This window comes from Arachis stenosperma, chromosome 8 (genome assembly GCF_014773155.1).
Source record: "Arachis stenosperma cultivar V10309 chromosome 8, arast.V10309.gnm1.PFL2, whole genome shotgun sequence".
NCBI lineage: Eukaryota > Viridiplantae > Streptophyta > Magnoliopsida > Fabales > Fabaceae > Arachis > Arachis stenosperma.
Window position 1 is genome coordinate 44736873 of NC_080384.1, and position 22285 is coordinate 44759157.

At 30.8% G+C, this 22285-nt stretch overlaps 2 protein-coding genes across 4 annotated transcripts; one reads left to right on the forward strand and one right to left on the reverse strand.

Annotated features, from left to right (window-relative positions):
- The first annotated feature begins 9882 nt into the window (after window positions 1–9882).
- Window positions 9883–11570, forward strand: LOC130946504 (two-component response regulator ORR10-like). 3 transcript variants are annotated; one of them, XM_057875266.1, is made up of 5 exons: window positions 9883–9985; window positions 10375–10466; window positions 10576–10659; window positions 11173–11243; window positions 11372–11570. In XM_057875266.1, exons 1-5 carry the CDS (start codon window positions 9883–9885, stop codon window positions 11532–11534), a joined length of 513 nt encoding a protein of 170 aa, XP_057731249.1. In that variant the 3' UTR covers window positions 11535–11570. The 3 variants fall into 3 exon arrangements, with proteins under 3 accessions (XP_057731249.1, XP_057731251.1, XP_057731250.1); XM_057875268.1 differs by having other exon boundaries at window positions 10375–10440; window positions 10586–10662; XM_057875267.1 differs by having other exon boundaries at window positions 10375–10440; window positions 10586–10659.
- Window positions 11571–15908: 4338 nt separating this feature from the next.
- Window positions 15909–16519, reverse strand: LOC130946957 (uncharacterized). Its single transcript, XM_057875865.1, has one exon. The coding sequence runs from the start codon at window positions 16484–16486 to the stop codon at window positions 16022–16024; it is 465 nt and encodes a 154-aa protein (XP_057731848.1). The 5' UTR covers window positions 16487–16519; the 3' UTR covers window positions 15909–16021.
- Window positions 16520–22285: the final 5766 nt, after the last annotated feature.

Here is a 22285-nt window from a genome sequence, read left to right on the forward strand (position 1 = left end):
GAAAGAAAGGTTAAACAATAAGTCGCAAAAATAAAAGCGCATTGCTCGCGTGAACGTAAACCGAGTAAAATAGGAAAGGATAACACATAAGTATAAAGAGTAGAATGTCAAGAGTTACAATATACCGAATCTCCGACTCAACCTATAAAGTTAAGGCTGGCCAAAGTATAAATAGATAGATATATACATATCCAAAAATAGATAAAATAACAACCTGTTTCTCCACATCGACATCTAAGAGGAATAAAATAAAGTTATACATACAGAGGAGAATCTACTACATAATATAAAGCATAAGCCCAAAATACAGAGTCCCAAAATATAACACTTCGCTTGCAGACAGAACTCCAAACGCTTACCGAGATGTCTCTTGACCTGCATCTGAAAACAACATATATATGGTATGAGACATCTCGGTAAGCGTCTGAAGTTCTGTCTGCAAGCAAAGTGTTATATTTTGGGACTCTATATTTTGGGAGAGTACACAGGAAAAATACAAAAAGAGCTCCACACGAGTAGGAAGCTGCAAATACTCACAGACTAGTTCGAAAGTTCGGATAGCGCCCAACTATTCGGATGCAGTTGAGACGGTGCCACCGAACACCAATTTTGCAAGGCTTGAACAAACGCAGAAAAGGGAAGCCACATCCCCAACCTCGTGAACATGGACTCGTAAACCCACATCTAGTCGGTGACTCATGGGAAATCAAGGTTTATGTAGCAAACCCGCTGGTGCACGAAATTGTGATCAATACTTTTCAAAACATAAACAATCCCTAGTAATGGCTCCAAAGACTTGGTGCTCAATACCATGGCATAAACACAACTTCGCACAACTAACCAGCAAGTGCACTGGGTCGTCCAAGTAATAAACCTTACGCGAGTAAGGGTCGATCCCACGGAGATTGGTGGTATGAAGCAAGCTATGGTCACCTTGTAAATCTCAGTCAGGCAAACTCAAATGGGTATAGTGATGAACGAAAATAACATAAAAGATAAAGATAGAGATACTTATGTATATCATTGGTGTAAGAGCTTCAGACAAGCGTATGAAGATGCCTTCCCTTCCGTCTCTCTGCTTTCCTACTGCCTTCATCCAATCCTTCTTACTCCTTTCCATGGCAAGTTCGTGTAGGGTTTCACCATTGTCAGTGGCTACCTCCCATCCTCTCATTGAAAACGATTGCATATGCTCTGGTCACAGCATAGCGGAATTCATCTGTCGGTTCTCAATCAGACCGGAATAGAATCCAATGATTCTTTTGGCGTCTGTCACTAACGCCCCGCCCTCAGGAGTTTGAAGCACGTCACAGTCATTCAGTCATTGAATCCTACTCAGAATACCACAGACAAGGTTAGACCTTCCGGATTCTCTTGAATGCTGCCATCAGTTCTTGCCTATACCACGAAGACTCTGATCTCACGGAATGGTTGGCTCGTTTGTCAGGCGAGCACTCGGTTGTCAGGCGATCAACCATGCATCATGCAATCAGAAATCCAAGAGATATTCACTAAGTCTCAGATGCTTGTAGAACAAGAGTGGTTGTCAGTCACTTTGTTCATGGGTGAGAATGGTGATGGGCGTCAATCATCACCTTCATCAAGTTGAAGAACAAGTGATATCTTGGACAAAGAACAAGTGAAATTGAATGGAAGAACAATAGTAATTGCATTAATACTCGAGGTACAGCAGAGCTCCACACCTTAATCTATGGTGTGTAGAAACTCCACCGTTGAAAATACATAAGAACAAGGTCTAGGCATGGCCGTGAGGCCAGCCTCCCAATGATCTAAGATAGCATAAAACTCAAAGATAGCTACCAAGATGTCAAATACAATAGTAAAAGGTCCTACTTATAGAGAACTAGTAGCCTAAGGTGTACAAAGATGAGTAAATGACATAAAAATCCACTTCCGGGCCCACTTGGTGTGTGCTTGGGCTAAGCAATGAAGCATTTTCGTGTAGAGACTCTTCTTGGAGTTAAACGCCAGCTTTTATGCCAGTTTGGGCGTTTAACTCCCATTTAGGTGCCAGTTCCGGCGTTTAACGCTGGAATTTCTTGAGGTGACTTTGAACGCCGGTTTGGGCCATCAAATCTTGGGCAAAGTATGGACTATCATATATTGCTGGAAAGCCCAGGATGTCTACTTTCCAACGCCGTTGAGAGCGCGCCAATTGGGCTTCTGTAGCTCCGGAAAATTTACTTCGAGTGCAGGGAGGTCAGAATCCAACAGCATCTGCAGTCCTTTTGAGTCTCTGGATCAGATTTTTGCTCAGAACCCTCAATTTCAGCCAGAAAATACCTGAAATCACAGAAAAACACACAAACTCATAGTAAAGTTCAGAAAAGTGAATTTTAACTAAAAACTAATAAAAATATAATAAAAACTAACTAAAAGATACTAAAAACATACTAAAAACAATGCCAAAAAGCGTATAAATTATCCGCTCATCACCCGCTCGTCCACCCCGGAGAGTAAAAGCACATATTGAAGCTCTGCCTCACCACTTCCGCACACCACGGCCTCGTCGTGTAACTTTTGGAGGTCCTCTTCCGTAAGCCGAGAAGGTGTGCCCCACATGTCGGAGGTCATCTAATAATAATCGTTAGACACGCTTCCGGTCCCAGAACAACGGGAACCCTAGCACCCTCAATTCTCTGCCGGACTATACCTATAAACCAAAGGGGGCACCACCGTCATTCCACTCCCCATAAGAGAAAACCATACAAATTCTATGCTAAAAGCACCTAAAGACATCTAAAAAGCAGTGGCACCTCCCTTTATTTTCCTACCGCTACCGCAAACATAAAACTGTGTCAAAATAGTGGCACCTCCTATTTTCTTATTACCCTACACAAAAAACACCCCTGAAAAGAAAAATACAAAAGCAAATAAACCAAAGGGAAAATATGGAAGTAATAGCCACGCACAAGTAATGAAAATAAACAAAGAGCACTAGCCTGATTCTCAGAAAGTTGAACACTTGCACGGCATAAGTGGAAGTGCAATGCGCACAGGGAAATACAGCACTACGACTCCTATGAAAACCCCAACAATCCAGTGAAAACGCAGTGCCAAAGAGAAAATGTAGAGAGCGTTCGAGTAGAGAAAATGAAAAGGTAAAAGAAGAAAGAAGGAGAAGCAACTACAATAAAGGGAAATAAAAAATCCCAACATTTCGAATGAGCACACGGAGGGAAAAAAGGAAAAGAAACCCAAAACTCATCTCCTCGCATTAAACGTCATTATGATGTCTTGGGAACCACAACTGACAGAACTCTCCTTTTTCGAGAAATGCAACGGACAACTAATGGAGCAACCAAGTGCTCCACGGACTTCCAATCTCAGCCAAAAAGTTTGGGATGACACTCTGGTACACGAAATCGTGATACACAATTTCGTGCAGCTGACCAGCAAGTGCACTGGGTCGTCCAAGTAATACCTTACGTGAGTAAGGGTTGATCCCACGGAGATTATTGGCTTGAAGCAAGCTATGGTCATCTTGTAAATCTCAGTCAAGCAGATTCAAATAGTTATGAGGTTTTGATAACTAAAAGAACGAAATAGAACATAAAATAGGATAGAAATACTTATGCAATTCGTTGGTGGAAATTTCAGATAAGCGTATGAAGATGCTTTGTTCCCTCTGAGCCTCTGCTTTCCTATTGCCTTCATCCTCACACTCCTTTCCATGGCAAGCTGTATGATCCTCTCGGATGAAAACAAATCCATCTGCGCTGTCACTGCAGGGCTAATCATCTGTCGGTTCCCGCTAGCGTCGGAATAGGACCATTGTCCTTCTGCGCACTGTCACTTGCGCCCAACATTCGCAGGTTTGAAGCTCTTTACAGTCATCCCTTCCCATATCCTACTCAGAATACCACAGACAATGTTTAGACTTTCCGGATCCCGGATCCTACTCGGAATACCACAGACAAAGTTTAGACTTTCCGGATCCCAAGAATGCTGCCAATGGTTCTAGCCTATACCACGAAGATACTAATCTCACGGACTCAGTCCCCTGTATTAGATATCCAAGAGAGTATACTCCAGCTGGCGTCCAATGACTACGTTGAACATCATGTAGACCACTTTTGTGGTTGTCAGGCACGTGGATCTTGGCTAAGCGAGTAACAAAGATTGGGTGATTGTCACGGGTCACCCCTTTATTCTGACTTAACTGAATTAAGAACAAGAGTATATCTTGGAGAAGAAGTAGGCGTGAATTGAAGGAAAAATAATAGTACTTGCATTAATTCATGAGGAACAGCAGAGCTCCACACCTTAATCTATGGTGTGTAGAAACTCCACCGTTGAAAATACATAAGAACAAGGTCTAGGCATGGCCGAGTGACCATGCCTCCCAAATAACATGAAACAATAGAAAGGGTTCAAAGACCTGATCCCAAGATCAAAGATGATCAAAAGAATGAAAATACAATAGTAAAAGGTCCTATTTATAGAGAACTAGTAACCTAGGGTTTACAGAAATAAGTAAATGGTGCAGAAATCCACTTCCGGGGTCCACTTGGTGTGTGCTTGGGCTGATCATTGAAGCTTTCACGTGCATAGGCTTCTCTTGGAGTTAAACGCCAGCTCTGGTACCAGTTTAGGCATTTAACTCCATCTTTTATGCCAGTTTAGGCGTTTTACGCCAGGATTTTTTTGCTGACTTGAAACGCCAGTTTGAGCCATCAAATATTGGGCAAAGTATAAACTATTATACATTGCTGGAAAGCCCAAGATGTTTACTTTCTAACGCAATTAAGAGCGCACCAATTGGGTTTCTGTAGCTCCAGAAAATCCACTTCGAGTGCAGGGAGGTCAGAATCCAACAGCATTTGCAGTCCTTTTTCAGCCTCTGAATCAGATTTTTGCTCAGGTCCCTCAATTTCAGCCAAAAAATACCTGAAATTATAGAAAAACACACAAACTCATAGTAAAGCCCAGAAATGTGATTTTTGCATAAAAACTAATAATTATATACTAAAAACTAACTAAATCATACTAAAATCTACCTAAAAACAATGCCAAAAAGCGTATAAATTATCCGCTCATCACACTCCATCCCGCATGCCAGGCTCGCAACTCCCAATTCCACGACAAAACGAACTCCTCCAGCGATGAGTCTGAGCAAGCACACTCTCTCACTCCGGGGGAAACTGTTTTGACCCGATCCCTGGAGTCCCCCTATCGGAGCAGTAATGACCCGATTACCCAGGTCCAAGCCCTCACCATGGTCCAAACTCTAATCCCTAACCAATATTCAAATTCAAATACTTCTCTTATCTTATCCAACAAGATAAGATAAGATAACAGACACAAACTATATAAGGAGAGCTAAGGGCTCCCTCAGGTATGTTACACATTCCTAACCCTTACCTATACCTCTTTGATCCATTCTGACTTGAGCGTCGAAATTTCTTTGCCGGTACTACCCCCCATTACTCTAGAGGTCCGACTCTATCACCACCAAGGCCCACAAGTCTCTGATCCTTCTCTTAACCTGTACTAGCGAAATCATGTACATAAATCTTTTTTTATTTTAATTTAACAAATTCAAAAATTTGGCAATTATTTTTTATTGTATCGTTAAAAAAGTCACGTCACACAATGTATAATGTCATGATAGTAAATAAGACGTCACCTGGCAGTAATTACTGTCAAAAAAGGTTCTTCGGCAACAAAAGGATCAAAATGACTAACAGACTTGATATTAGTTACTATATATAACTCATTAGATTCATTTTAATTAGATTCATTGTTTTTATTTGAATAAATAAATCCTAAAAGATATGACAAAAAGACATATATCTTATTTTTGTAAAGTTAAAAGACCGATCTCAACATAATAAAAAAATTTTAGTGTCAAAAATTTTCAATACAAATTTTTTTAAAAATTTATTTAAATATATACTATATTTTATAACGTATTTTATTAATGGGCTTTTGAAAATTATAATAATTTAGTAGAATACAACAAGACTTGTCATCATCATAATCATTAGAATAATTGATTTTTTTAAATATTATTTTATGTTTTATTGTTTTTTTAATTTAATTTTTTTAGATAAAAATATTAAAATATCTAATAAATAATAGTTTTATTGTATCCGTATAGATCGATAAAAAAAATTATGAGTCACAACTTTTATAATTTAATCTTTTAAACTAAATTCTATACAATTATATTTTTTTATACCATCTTTAAGAAATTAGATCATTTATTTAATTTAATACTATTTGCTGACTATTCTTAATTGAATTTTTTGTAAGAAAAATATTCAATAAGTATTATATTAATTTTTATCATTGTAATTATATTTTTTTACATATGTTATGATTTATATATTTAAAGAATTACATCTGGTGAATTTCATCTTAATTTTTTAGAATTAGACAATAAAATTAACAAAAATACTAAAAATTTAGTTTTAATTCAATTGTTAAAGATTTTAAGTTATTCAAAACTCAAAAAATATCACTTTAAAATATTTCATAAAATTTATTTATAAAATTATTTATTTATTATCAAATTTTAAGGATAATAATATTTATAAATTTTGTTTATATATAAATGCTATTATATACTTTTTATATGAAAATTTTTGCCCCCTCAATATTTTTAAGCTCCGCCACCGCTCAGGGAAATCATCTTTAATTTATTACAAGATTGGTGGTGCTTCTGATATGTGTGGGGCTTGGTAAGCACTAAGCAAGTGATGCACATGCCAAAAAATAGAATGAGATCTGTCTTTGATATAAACAAATGTCCTTTAGCTCTCATGAAAAGCCAAAATGATTTTAGAAAAGGGGCCTGCTACACATACAAGTAAAAAGGCCGTACAAGTTTTACAAGTTATCAGCCCAAACTTCATTAACACGCGCATTAACTCATTTTGAATGGAGCGTAACTACACGCGCCCCACTCAAACGGTTCTCTTCGTCTTCTTCTTCTTCTTCTCTTCTTCGTCTTCTTCTTCCTCTTCCTCTTCCTCTTCCTCTTCCTCTTCCTCTTCTTCTTCGTTTTTTTTTTTCGATTTTCATGGTTTCTGAAATTTTTCTTATTCTTCTTGCTGCACGTTCTTCTTCCTCTTACTCTTCTTCTTCTCCTTTTCTTTCGTTTCTGCACGTTCTTCTTCCTCGTTTTCCTCTTTTTCTTCTTCTTCTTCATTTACGTCTTTTCTCTCTGTTTTCTCGTTTTTTTCGATTATTCATGGTAAAATCGTTTTTGAAGAAGAAGAAGCAGCAGAAGATGAGGAGGAGAAAGAGAAAGAGTTCTGAATTATGCATGATTTACAGGTACTATAATATGAAGTGGTGATCCAGATAGATTGGAACCCATATATGACGGTATGCATAGAGATCTGCATAATACACCCAAACACAGACTATAAATACACCCGATAACAAATTAAATTTACACCCCTGCTGCAGATTTTAACCCAACACTACCTGAAAGCCACTTGTTGTCCACAAGACCAAAATTAATTAAACTCTCTCTGGTGTATTCAAAATGTCTGATCTACAGGTACTATAATATGAAGTGGTGATCCAGATAGATTGGAACCCATATATGACGGTCTGCATAGAGATCTGCATAATACACCCAAACACAGACTATAAATACACCCGATAACAAATTAAATTTACACCCCTGCTGCAGATTTTAACCCAACACTACCTGAAAGCCACTTGTTGTCCACAAGACCAAAATTAATTAAACTCTCTCTGGTGTATTCAAAATGTCTGATTTACAGGTACTATAAGATGAAGTGGTGATCCAGATAGATTGGAACCCATATATGACGGTCTGCATAGACATCTGCATAATACACCCAAACACAGACTATAAATACACCCGATAAAAAATTAAATTTACACCCCTGCTGCAGATTTTAACCCAACACTACCTGAAAGTCACTTGTTGTCCACAAGACCAAAATTAATTAAACTCTCTCTGGTGTATTCAAAATGTCTGATTTACAGGTACTATAATATGAAGTGGTGATCTAGATAGATTGGAACCCATATATGACGGTCTGCATAGACATCTGCATAATACACCCAAACACAGACTATAAATACACCCGATAACAAATTAAATTTACACCCCTGCTGCAGATTTTAACCCAACACTACCTGAAAGTCACTTGTTGTCCACAAGACCAAAATTAATTAAACTCTCTCTGGTGTATTCAAAATGTCTGATTTACAGGCACTATAATATGAAGTGGTGATCCAGATAGATTGGAACCCAAATATGACGGTCTGCATAGAGATCTGCATAATACACCCAAACACAGACTATAAATACACCCGATAACAAATTAAATTTACACCCCTGCTGCAGATTTTAACCCAACACTACATGAAAGCCACTTGTTGTCCACAAGACCAAAGTTTAGCAGAAAATCATTCCAATTCCTATCAAATGAGTCTTTGCTATGAGAGTTTCATTTTCCCTCTCTGCTACATGTAATCAATTGATTCTTAATCTCATTTTCCTTTCTATTTGTGCTCCGAACTCTTGTAGAAAAACCTGCAACCTTGGTATAGTTTCTGTAAAACTTTCGAGCATCTTCAAGGGTGGTAAAGGTCATTCCAACCTTCGGAACAAACTGGTCATCAACAACAGAGAGGTTACAGAATACACTATGTCAAAAACTATAAATACACCATGTCAAAACGAAGCTGGAGTTACAGAGAGAAAAACTAACGTCAATGACGAAGAACAAACCAATGAGAAAGGAGAGGAAAAGAACGATCGAAAAATCAGGGGAAGACGCGCGAGAAGAAGAACGATGAAATTTGAAAAGAAAGAAAACAAAGAAGGAAACAAATCTTTTAAATTTGGTAGTTATACAAACGCGGGATCTTTGTATGGCGCGTGTAAGTGACGTAGGAGTTGCAGCGTGTTTTAGCGGATTAGGCGTTAATGAACTTGTAATAGTTACAAGCCCTAATCGCTTGTATACTAAGCTTTTCTCTTTAGAAAATCAGAACATACAAAGCACTACCCTCAATATTTTTATGGTAAAATTCTATGGTAGTTATGAGTCAGTATCTAATTTTATACAATTTATTTTTTATAAAAATTTTAAAAATTATTTATTTTTATATTTTTAAATAAAATATTAATTTTTAATTTTTTTAGTAATTTAAGCATTATCTTTTAGACATTCATAACAATCACTTATTTTTATAATGATTATTTTTATGTTGGCTCTAAGAACAATATTTTTTTAGGTTGTGAATAAAAATTTGAAAATCTTTTTTTTTCAACATTTAGTATCCGTTGATTTTAGTCTTTTCTCTCTTTCTTTTTTTTCCTCACTTATTGGCTAAACAAGAAATTGTATTTTAATTTTTTATTGACTATTTATTAGCTGATCAAAAAAAATAATTTTTTAATTTGACAAAAAACTTACAATTTAAAAATATAATATATTATATAAATATAAAAATTAATTATTATATTTATATATAAATATATATTATTTAAATTATTTTTAATATATTTTATATTAATAACTGATTTAATATTTGATTTTTATGGATAAGGAGTCTTTTCAAAATATTGATAAAAATTAAAAACAAAGAGAACTTTCTTTGCTTATTCATGAATTCAAGAATCAACGTAGAATATCATGGAGATTCTTGATGAAATCTTTGGGATCTCCCTTTCCAAACTGTGAGATTTCCTATGTGGATTATGCATCTTCATGACTAGGACCTGGCTCCCCAATAAAATGCCAAGTCCTCATGATTCATCACCATCATCACCATCACCACCATCTTCATCTTAATCTCTTTCTCTTTCGTTGTTCTCTTCTCTTCTTTTCCCAATACTTTATTTATCTCTTTCAACAAATTATTATGGGTATGTCTGCTGCGGCACAGTTCCATGTTTTGGCTGTTGATGACAGCCTAATTGATAGAATGTTGATTGAGAGGCTCCTCAAAACCTCTTCATTTCATGGTACTTTTCCTTTTTTTTTTTTTTTCATTGTTTCCCTCCCGTTACTTAATTCCTAGCGCTAATATATAAAAAAATTTGTATTTGTATTTTTTTTTTATTTTGACCAAATTTTTTTTAAAAAATAAAAATATTAAAATAAAAAATATAAATTAAACGCATCCTTATCTTTTAGCTATTTGAGCTAATTCATGAGTTTTTTTATAACTTGAAATTGAGTTTTAAAGTATATTCAATTGTTAAAGTCGAGTTTAAACTTAATTTAGCTCCATTCATCTGCATGTAATGAAGGATTTTTTTTTTTGGGTGCTAGAGCTAAAGTTATGTTACTAAAGTTAGTACTAATTGCAGTTACATGGTATCTTATTCTTATGAATGTGATGTAATTGCAGTTACAACAGTGGACTCTGCCATTAAGGCTTTACAATACCTTGGTATGGTTGAAGATAAACTAAAGAGTTATGAGACACCTGAAATTCATCAGGTTCAATTCTTTTGTCATTAACTTATTTTTATGGATAGAAAGAAATAATTTTAAATGAACAAGTTTGTATTAATATTTTTCTCTAATTTTTTATACTTATTTTATGCAGGATGCGGAAGTTAATGTAAATCTGATCATAACAGATTACTGTATGCCAGAAATGACTGGGCATGATTTGCTAAGAAAAATTAAGGTAGCTTTTTGATTGGTATGATCTTTAATTTGTGTAAATTTTTCTGACATTATTTGTTTATCATCTTCAAAATTTGAATGGATCAGAGAGTTTGGTCAAATCAAATTATTAATTATGGATTTGATTTTAGGATCAACATTTTCCTATTTTTGAAAATAATTTGAAAAGAAGGGATCTGATTTCATAAATGCCAGTGATATGGATTTCTCAAACAATACAAACAGTCACTTGTGATATTTTCTAAATTTTCAAAACCATAACAAATCTCAAACCAAATTTAAAGTTGGACTCGTCTTTTTAGTTGACGTTCTTTTAATAGATTTCAATAAATATAAAGGTTTAGCTAACACGTGTCTTTAGAACACTTGATAAGTTTATTTTTAGTGAAAATTTTTAAATATTTTTATTTAATAAATACAAAATAAATACATTAAAAATTAATATTTTTAATGAAAAATTTTTTGTTCTCTAAATATAAATATTAAATACTAATAAAGGTTCATTGATTTGCAGGAATCAAATTCTCTTAAAGACATACCAGTTGTGATCATGTCCTCGGAGAATGTTCCATCAAGGATCAATAGGTGAGAAAATTGGATCCCATAACCCAATCCAATATCATCAACTTTTTAGTTGTATAAATATCTTTTATATTTTTTAAACAAATTAGGTGCATTAATTATAAGTCTAAATTCTCATTTATTTTGATCAGATGCTTGGAAGATGGGGCTGAAGAATTCTTTCTGAAACCAGTTCAACAATCAGATGTGAACAAGCTGAAACCCCATTTATTGAAATCAAGATCCAAGGAAGAAGAGGAAACCCAACCCAGCAACAATAACAAGAGGAAAACAAGAATCAAGTGCACCATTTAATAAGAATTCTTACAAAATCAAAATTTGATAATACATATATATATATATTAGGGGCAGTGGTAGTTTCTTAATTACAACATTTTCCTTTCATCTACTGTTTTCATATATGGCATCCCAATCAAACAAAATGAAATTAGCTGTTCAGGAAGTCCTGGATGTAAATAGATTCATTAGAGAGAAGAGAATATAAGAGTATATTTACATTTAATTTTGTGGTAAAAATGGCAATCATGTTAACAAACTTTTTTTCTACTATTGACTCTTAATCTTTCCTGTATCAATTAAATGTTGAATTTTAAATGCATATAAACATTAAGGAAGTGATTGTCAAGTGTTGAAGTTATAAAAAAATAAAAATAAAAGATACTTCACAAATCACAAATGTTTCTTACTTAATTCACTTGAAAACTTTTAAAAACAAAATATACACAAGTTTAAATTGGCAGAGTACTTGGCAGAATACTCTATTCATCATTAGATGAGTAAATAACTTAAAAGTAGTCAGGAATAAGAAATAGATTATTAAAATATGAAAAAATATAAATAAATAACTCTTAATCAACCAATTTTAAACAACTGTTATTAATAATTATTAAAATTTAAATAATAACGAATTAATGATAATTAATTAGTATAAAATGCAGTTCAAAAATATTTGTTGACTAGACCTCTTATTAGTTAACTACTAGAATTGTTTAAATATAAATCAACACATTACTAAATGATAAAATTGTGGCGGAAAAATTCACCAATAGTGACAAGTTCACTAAGCAAATCAACACGTTTAAGTAAGTAATGATAAAATTTCGCACCATTTAAATTATTTTGGTGCCAAAATTTTGTGATAAATTTAGCGTCATATTTTTATGTCCAACGGTAAAATTTTCGAGAATTTTAATTTTAGGTATTATCGTTGAATCTTCCCACACAAAATCCAACGGCAATTATAATGGAAACAACCAAAATAAAATCCGATTATAATGAATATATTTTTGATAGTGATCATCTTGGTTTGCTCCTAAAAATGGATTAATCGAGCTAGTAAAATCACAATTTGTTTTTAAAAAGTTTAATTTAACTCAGTAAGGATAACTCGCAAGTTAAATGAGTTTAGATTAAGATCGCATAGATTTACTCATTTGGCCTTTCTTTTTCTCCTTTGTATATAAAATTTCTCTTTTCAAAAACACATACTATACTTGTGTCCCTAATCCTAAAATCAATGTCACTCCCAATTAAGCATTATCAATCAAGTAATAGCATTCATTCCCAGGAAAATATACTTTTATGAGATTCTAAGGTTTGTTGTTGGAGTGGGGAGCTGAAGAAAAAGAGGATTATAGTCAGGAGCTTGAAATAAAATTTTGGAGGCAGATAGAATATAATTGTCAAGATGTTTTTTATATGAAATTCATTTAAGATAAGTTCGTCTAACCTCATCTCTCTGGTTTGGGTGACATTGCCAAATTTAAAGCCATTTTTCAGTGTCTCGTTCTAAAGAATTAAGGTCAAACTCATCAGATGCAACTCTTTAAATATTTGAAGGTTGTATCTCACTTTTTTCGTGATTTATTAAAGTAGAAAAACTATCTACAGGGGGTTGATATTGTAAAAATTATATGTTCTCATTCTTGAATATTAGCCTTCCTCTTAAAAATGCATCAATTCTTTAATTTTTCATGATTATTTTATATAAAAATTTGAATATATATCCTGTAAAATATGTAAAAAAAAATTAAAAAGATAAATATTAAAATTTATAATATTTATTGAATTTTTTTATTAATTTATATAAATACAATAATATCAATACTTATTGAATATTCTAATATTTTTTATCATATAAAAAATTAAATTAAATAAAAAGTAAAATATATAATAATATTAATTACATAAATAAAAAATACCTAATTTTTTATATTTGAACTCAAAGATAGAAGGAGTGTTACTTATTGAATAGAGAGCTACGAAATGCGAATACACTCAATTCAGTCCAAATCCAACAAGGTTTGAATGTTTAAAATTAAAAACTATTGTACAATAAAAGTAAGAGATGAAGATTGAATTTTGATATTTTAAATCATAGTAAAGTATTTGAGCCAACTGAACTATTTTTAATTTTTTGAAAAAGTACTACTAATTTTTTTAACAAAAATTTGGGAGGCTGTGGCCCCACCTTGTCTTAACTAAACTCCACCCCTGATCATAGTATAAAGATTGTTTACTTCAATTTTATAATTTTTATCTAATCGATATCTTACCTGAAAGTAACTTGGATTCAACCAAAAAAAATAATAAACTGAATTTCAAATCGAAAAAATTTAAGAAATTAGTATTTTTATTAAAATTTGGCACACATCATTAAATATAATCTTATACTATTAAAAATATTAATAATAATTTATTGATAATTACAAATCACAAAATTTATTGTCTCTCTTTTAAATCAATCTAATTTAAATCTATGACCATTTTATTTAGGTAAATGCTATGGTGCCTAAGTTGTAATGCTTAATTACTAAAAAAGACAAAAAAATAATATTTAATAAACTTTTAAATATTTTAATTTTACTTTATATATTTTATTTTTTACTTATAAAAATAAATTAGGCAATTTAAGTACCATAATAAAAGACACCATAGAATCCACCTTTTATTTATTGAACTAGTAAAATTCGGATTGACCCAATCAAACCCATCCAGAGTCGGCCAAACTCGTTTTGAACCGAATCCGTGGGTGACCACGCGCCTGGTAATGTCACGCTGATATTAGCACTTGTATTATGCTTGCCACTAGGCTGGTACATAATGTATCATCTAAGATATTGTATTTTATATATAATACGTAAAGTTGATTAAATTATATCATAAATATAAGAAACAAAAAATATCCTTTTATTAATAACTAACCTATTTTATTTATTTATTTATTTATTATTATTAATTCTAAATCTAATTTCAATAAAATACTTGAGGTGAAATTTTTTAATTTGATACAAACATACAAAAACAAAACTAAAAAACACTTATCATATGAAAAAAAGAAGATAAAATTTTATATAATTATTTAATTATATCGATCAAGTAAATAGATTCAATGACTCAATGGTTGAATCAATAACTTATTGATTCAATAATTTAATTGGTTGGATTTTGATAATTATATGTCTTTATTCTAACAGCTAATTTAATAGGACTTTAAATATAAAAAATAAAAAATATTATTTTATTAATAACTAATATATTTTATTTATTTATTTATTTATTTATTTTATTATTATTATTATTATTATTATTATTATTATTATTATTATTATTATTATTATTATTATTATTATTATTATTATTATCTCTAAATCTATTTTCAGTAAGATACTTGAGGTGAAAAATTTTAATTTAATCCAAACATATAAAAACAGAACTAAAAAACACTTATTATATGAAAAAGAAAAAGAAAAACATAAAATTTTAATATAATTATTTAATTATGTAATAAGTTCAACTAATAATTCAAACAACTATGTCTTGGGACTTTGCTTTCCCATACAAAAATATATGATTGTATGATAAACCTTTTTGTTTGTACAGATATATATCAGGTAAAAAAAAAAAATTGGCTAAAATTTTATAGTAATTGTTTTTGAGGTTTTAAAAACAAATCGATCATCAAATTGATAGAATTAGAAATTCAAAAGTTTAAGTATTCAACGCAAATTAAACTAGATTTAATAAAATAATATATTTATATATATTATATATAAATTAAAAATTAAATATATTTTGTGTGTTTTGTTATTTTTAAACCAATTAATTGCTAAAAAATAAATCGATTCATCCACCACTTTATCGGTTTTAGGTTTTTGCATTGATTGGTTCGTGCTAATCGATTTTTACATTGAATGGGATTGATCTGCTGGTCGGTTTTGATTAACCAGTTTAAACCAACTAATTTAATTTTCAGAACCATGATTTTTTTTTTTCATTCTGGAAGGAGAAAAAAAGAGTCAAACAAATCAACTGTTTAACTGGTTAGCACAAACGAGTGGAACTGATATTTTGTTGACTTGTTTAAAATACAGAAAAATTTGTCCTTTTGACTTGTTTAATTTAGTCTATTTTGTAGGAAGTATTTCATCATGTATATCATAGTTCTATGTGTTTCAATGTTTTTGGTTATTAATTTCAATTATGAAATTAATTTTAGTCACTAATCTCAATCACAAAATATGTAAACAATGATTGATATCAATAGCTAAAAGCAGAGGAACATTTGAAATTATGGTTCACCTCTCTTGAGCTTTATGAAGTACTGCTACTACGGGAATGAGAATATGTAGTTAAAAAATCAAAGAAGGAAATGATGAGAGATGAAGGCTTATTTTGTATTACGTATTGGGTTCCATATATTAGTGCATTACAGTGAATGGTATATTATTAAAAAGAAAAGAAAAAGCATTACACTGCACGCATCATCATAATAGATGAATTCAAAGACCACCACCAGCAGCAGTGGCACCGCTAATTCCTTGACCCACACTGGCAGCACTGCTGAATCCTAACCCGCTTGCAGGTTCTGATACGACAACAAAATTTCTTCCAACTGCTCCAACTCCAGCTGGTTCTGATACGACATGAAAATCTCTTCCAACTGCTCCAACTCCAGCTGGTTCTGATACGACATGAAAATTTCTTCCAACTGCTCCAACTCCAGCTCCTAACCCGCTTGCAGGTTCTGATACGACATGAAAATTTTTTCCGACTGCATTCCCACTTGAGGGTTCTGATACGATAAAACCACCTCTTCCATCTCCAAATCCAACAACATAGTTTCTTCCAACTGCTCCAACTCCAGAGACTACTTCGTCTTCTTTCAAGTTTCGACATTCTGCTATCCCTATCACCAAAACAAATATCATTACAACTGCACCCACATTCTTATGTGCTTTCCCCATGTTCTCTTATCTTTCAACAACAAATAGATTTCCCGAAAGCAATTGCTTTGATTTTGCTTCTAGTTAGAAATAAAGCTTGGCAAACAGCTATTTATAGAGGGGAAAAAGAAACGGACAGATCTACTACCACATGCGGTTAATGCAATAAGTACACTTACTTTTTTTTTTTTTAATCTATGGAGCTAACCACTCAACCAATCCAAATTAGTTATATATATACTTATGATAATCTATAAATATCAAGTAAACTTGCATGGCCGAAAGATTGGCAAATTTTTTAAAATAAATTAAAAAATATTATTTATTTTTCAAAACAAATATTTTTATTTTTATTTTTTGAAATACGGTTTTTTTTTAAGCTAAAGCAAATTTGTTGGCTACATCAACAAACTTGCATTTTTATGAAATTTGTACAAACTTCACTAAAAATGCAGAGTTTGCCCATTGGCGTGGCAAACATCATGTGCTGAGTCTAAAAACCGAGGTGTTCTTCTTATTTTTTTACTTTTCATCTGCGACAAACTCTCTCTCATTTTTACTCTTCTACTCCTTTTCATTTTCACCCTCTTCTTTTAAGTCTTCCTAAATTAAATTTTAAGTTATCTAAACTACTTCTTTGTTTTTAAATTATTTTATTTTTATATAATTAGTTTAAAATAGAATTTTTAATATAATTAGTTAGCATTAGATAATTTTAAACTTATAATTATATAAGCTTAATTAATTAAAAATATAAAATTTATTATTTAAAATAATTTATTTAAAAATATAGAGATAATCATTTAGATTTCATTATTAAAAAATATAAGGATAATTATTTTTAGATATTTACTTAGAACTATAGGAATAATTATTCAAAGTTACTGATTTAGAAATTATTATAAAAGTTACTTAAAAGTGATTACTTAGAGATATTTTGCTAACTGTTTAGAATAATATAAAATTAATATTTTTTAATTTTGTAGATTTAAAAATGAATCATATTAATTTTGTAATTATTTGATATTTTAGATACTTTAATGGACCAAAAGTTAATAGATTATGAAAATACGTTATATAGATTAGACCAAATAAAACACATTATTGGCAGACTTAATTAATTGGTATAATGTTTAAATTTTAAGTGTAATAAGTATAAAAATATGTATATTATTTTAAACTTATATTTGATATAAATGTCAAATATTTTTTAGCCTAATAGGGTGTTGTGGATGCGTCAGAATTTATTGGTGAGATCCGACGAATATATCAGAGTATACCTCCGACGACTGAGCTGGTTTTGAACACGTGATCTACATGGTTGAGTGGGATCATGACTAGTCTTCAGTATCCGTGTTGGTAGAGAGATGGCGGCTAGAGTCTCATACTTTTCATATGTCATGTGGAGAGATGACGATTACTCTACATGACATGACATATCAAATGGGTTTGAATGTTGATAGAGATCTAGTTAATGGCTGCATTGGTGGTTGCAATAGCAATACCATGACGGACGTTCTATGGAAGACTTGTGTTAGTAGCTACTAGAACATGTATCAGGTCCGAACCACATATTGGGTCAAAATAACCATCAACTTATCGTGGCTCAGAGACACTGTGTGTGGAGAGTTGGCTGAAGATGCGACAGATGAGCGATTACTATAGTATCCCTATGAGTACATTATGTAGATCTTAAGGGGCATGTTGTTTCCAGATGCATTTGAGTCTTGCATGCACATGAGATGGTTACCACTGTTGGAGGATCTGGACCGTTAGTTGTGGCCAGTTGTCTTGGAGTTCATCCGTTCTTACATGATTATATCGCCAAGTGTGTTGTGCTACGGACTTCAGGCAGCAAAATTTGGATGGATGTAGAGGGTTGCTTCTATTATGGGCATATCATCGCATCCCGAGTTGTCTACCTTCTCATTTTGGTAGTGATGATTTCGTTGATGGAGAGGTATGTTTTGTATTTAAGAAGTGTATTTTTCATTTTTATGTAAGTTAGTGTAAATAAGTATTTATTGTTGTGTGACTTTTAATCTTGCAATGTATGACAGGCGGGTAGATTACGAGTCGCGCAATGACATTGCAAAGATCAGACTTCGATCTTAGAGATGGATTTTGAACAATATTAGCATTTATCTAGTATGTGATAAATGTTAATAAGAAAGTTAAATATGTTATGTCGAATGAATTTTGACTCGTATTTGTAAATAATTCTAATAGATGGACGTTTGAAAAGTAATTGTGTCAACTCCTGATTAGTTGTATATCTTCTCGTTATTACGTATTCAATACATTGGTCAAATAAAAAATTGTTAAAAGTCATGCTTACATATAAAAGTAATATAAAAATAATTTGACAAATACAAGAAAATAAGAAAAAAAACCTTTTGTAAATTAAAATGTCGTCCACCTCCATCGAATATATGTAATAGATTTTTCTCACTCTTTTCATGTGTTGTTGACCAATCGTGTGTATTATAAAATTTGTCAACGTCACTATTGTCTCTTACTTTATTCGGCAAGTATATAAAGGTCGATTTGCAGAACTAAACACAACAGATCTATCTTGATCAAACACAATTTTACCATTGTAATGAATTGAAAATAATGATATTTCAAAAATTATATAGAGGATAGTAATAAGAAGTATAAAAGAGAAAAAGTATATGTAGATGTAGTGAAGAAAAGGAACTCGGTGTATGAAAATTTATATTACATTTTGGAATAAGTTTCTCGTTGGAAAAGGCGAACTTTATATAGTTTGCCGATGTGGTAGGCGAACTCTATATTTTTTATGAAGCTCACCGATGGAGTGGGCAAACTTCATAAAAATAGGCAAGTTTGTCAATGCAGTGAGCGAACTTGTTCCAGCTTAAAAAAAAAACATATTTTAAAAAATAAAGATAAAATTATTTGTTTTGAAAAATAAATAATTTTTTTAATTTATTTCAAAAAAATTTTTAAATATTATTATTATTTGTTTTATTTATAATTAGCCGGTGAGATCATAATGTCATGCCCCAACGTAAACATCAACTACTTCAATAAGTACTATTATTACTGGAGAAAGTTAAGTAGTATTGTTTACTACATACAGTAACTAATTGCTAATAAAAGTATAAAACTTTCGAAATGATAACTATTGGCAACGTTATGTTGAATTAGTAAACAAAAAGTAGTACGTATATTCTTGCCATATATTTAGGTTAAAGTTATAGCTAGATTTAATTAACTTTCATCTAAAAGCTAAGGAGTAGTTTAATTTTCACATCCAAATTAAATTTGATCTCATTATTTTTTTTGGAAGAGTGGAATCCAATAAAAGTGAATTTTCCGAAAATTTATTTAATGTTAAGTTATACTATAGATTAGCAAACCTAAAGAATTGATTTACTTTGCTTATAATATATAAATGATAAAACTGACTTATATATGCTTAAAGTATAGACGGATTTCTAATAATGGATCGAAATGATTCATGTACATAGCAGGTAAAAATAGTGAATGCTGGTTGTTGGAGTTGATGTGTCAAGATCAGGGAGTAAAATTGTAAGTGGCCATATAAGATCTCCACAAGTAACTGGGAAATACAATTATAATTTCATGAAAAAGGCTCGTATTATAATTTTATGCGTATAATATTTATAATTATATATTTATTGTATATAATGTTATTCAATTATTTATATAATTTAATAATTAAAAAATATAAAATAGAACAATTTTAGACTATTTAAAATTGATTTTTTTATTAATTTTTAAACTGCGTTTATTTACTAAAATGGAATACTAAGACACATACATAGAGATATAAAATTGCATTTTACAGATAAGACATGAATATTGTGTGTATTTTAATTTGTGTTTATTCTAATAAAAATAGCACAAAAATACTAACAAATGACATAATTTATTTTTTATTATTTTTATTAATTTTTTATAATTATATTTTTTATTATTTTTTTCTTAAATTTTTTGAATAAAAAAATAATAATAAATTAAATTTTTATAATTTGTTCTATTTTATCACCAAATTTTAAATTTTGAATTTTTATCTTATTTTTATAATTAATATCTTAGCTTATTCTATTTACATAAACAAACACAGCTTTAAATATTTATCTTATTTCTTATTTTATATATGTATTTGGTATTGTTATCCATAATTGGCAAGCATTATTAGTTTTAACTCCAAAACTATTTCTTGTAATTTGCATGTGAGATTTATTATTTTCAGTCAGCATTGGACGTTCACAAATCACAATAACTTGTCGTGTTTAAGTGTTTAGCTATTTTTTTTTTTTTCTTTTGGTGTGGAGAAACATAGCATTCCTAGCTAGGCATACATCAACGAAGCAGATAGGAATCTGTTTGGTTATTTAAAACTTAGAGAAAATGACTGTTCCTAGTCTTTTTGTCTACGGATATTTAATTTTTTTAAAAATATAGACACATTGATTTATGAATCTAAATGTTTAATTTGTTTCACTTTAAAAAATTTTTTACATATATATCTGTATTAATCATGTCAGTATAACAGAAATTATATTTAATTTTTTTTATTAAATTTGACAGATCAAAATAAATATGAAAGATTAGTATGTCTAAATTTTAAAAAAATAAAAAATTTAAATATATTTTTAAATCTTTAAAGACTTAAATATTTACAAATAAAAAAAATTAAAGACTTATTTATCTTCTTTTCTAAAATTTAAAAAATAAACTAAACCATCGTCACAAAAAGCTCAACATATATATCTATACATGGAAATTTATAATATATAATCTCTATTTCTATGCTGTATATATAATAGGACAAAAAAGAATTAGTCACTAATTTTTTTTTTCAAAATATCCTGTTATATAATTTATAAAAATAATTTTTTTGAGATTTAAACTCATGATTCTTTGCTAAATTTTAAATTATTTACCATCTCAACTAATTATATATATATATATATATATATATATATATATATATATAAAAGATAAAAGAGTGAATTAATGGTCAGTGCCTATTAATACACAAATATATTTAACTTGCCTTGGATTTAAATGCTCTTAAAACATTTGAAGTTTTTATTAGTCTTACTAAAAAGAATAAATTTTACAACTTTTAATAATTTTACAAAATCGATCTAGTACACATTTAAGTAATATTTTTATCTAAGTCTAACCAAGTAAACTCAACATCAATAATAATCACTCTCATTCAAAAGAGCTGATTACACTCATACACATCATTCTTTTAACTAAGTCATCAACAAATATATTTAACCTGGCTTGAACTTTACGTTATTATTGTCATCGTCTTTTTCTTCTTTGTCGCGCTCCTCCTCCTCCTTTTCCTTCTCCTTTTCCTTCTTCTTCTTATTCTTCGCGTATTTTCTTCTCACGTCATTCTTTTGTTGCTGCTGTTATTGCAGTAGAAGGTAAGGAGAAAGAATTTTGAATTGTGCAGGACAACGAGTCCAAAAACACCTTAATTCACTCAGAAATGAATCAAAATTATATAATGATTGCGACACAATTAACTCATAAATGAACCGAAATTACATAATGATTGCGACTCGGAAAGAAAGAGAAGCAAAGAATAATGGTAAAGAATTAGCAAGTTCGAGAAGCAATGAATGGTAAAGAGAATTTGATACCACTATGTATTCTGATTCAACTAGCTACTTAATGCCATATAATCAACATTTAATCTCTACCACAACAACAGTAGAATTTCAATATAATTTTAAAAAAGCTAAAAACTTATCCATCTAGGAATTTTCTAAACTTTTCACTAAGTTTATCAACTACTAAGAT

What these genes read in the sequence shown, in the direction of transcription:
- LOC130946504 (XM_057875266.1), top strand. Translation starts at nt 9,883, where the DNA reads ATGGGTATGTCTGCTGCGGCACAGTTCCATGTTTTGGCTGTTGATGAC. An exon ending in AGACACCTGAAATTCATCAG is followed by an intron (nt 10,467 to 10,575) that starts GTTCAATTCTTT and finishes TATTTTATGCAG; the next exon opens with GATGCGGAAGTTAATGTAAA. An exon ending in ATTTGCTAAGAAAAATTAAG is followed by an intron (nt 10,660 to 11,172) that starts GTAGCTTTTTGA and finishes ATTGATTTGCAG; the next exon opens with GAATCAAATTCTCTTAAAGA.
- LOC130946957 (XM_057875865.1), bottom strand. Translation starts at nt 16,486, where the DNA reads ATGGGGAAAGCACATAAGAATGTGGGTGCAGTTGTAATGATATTTGTT.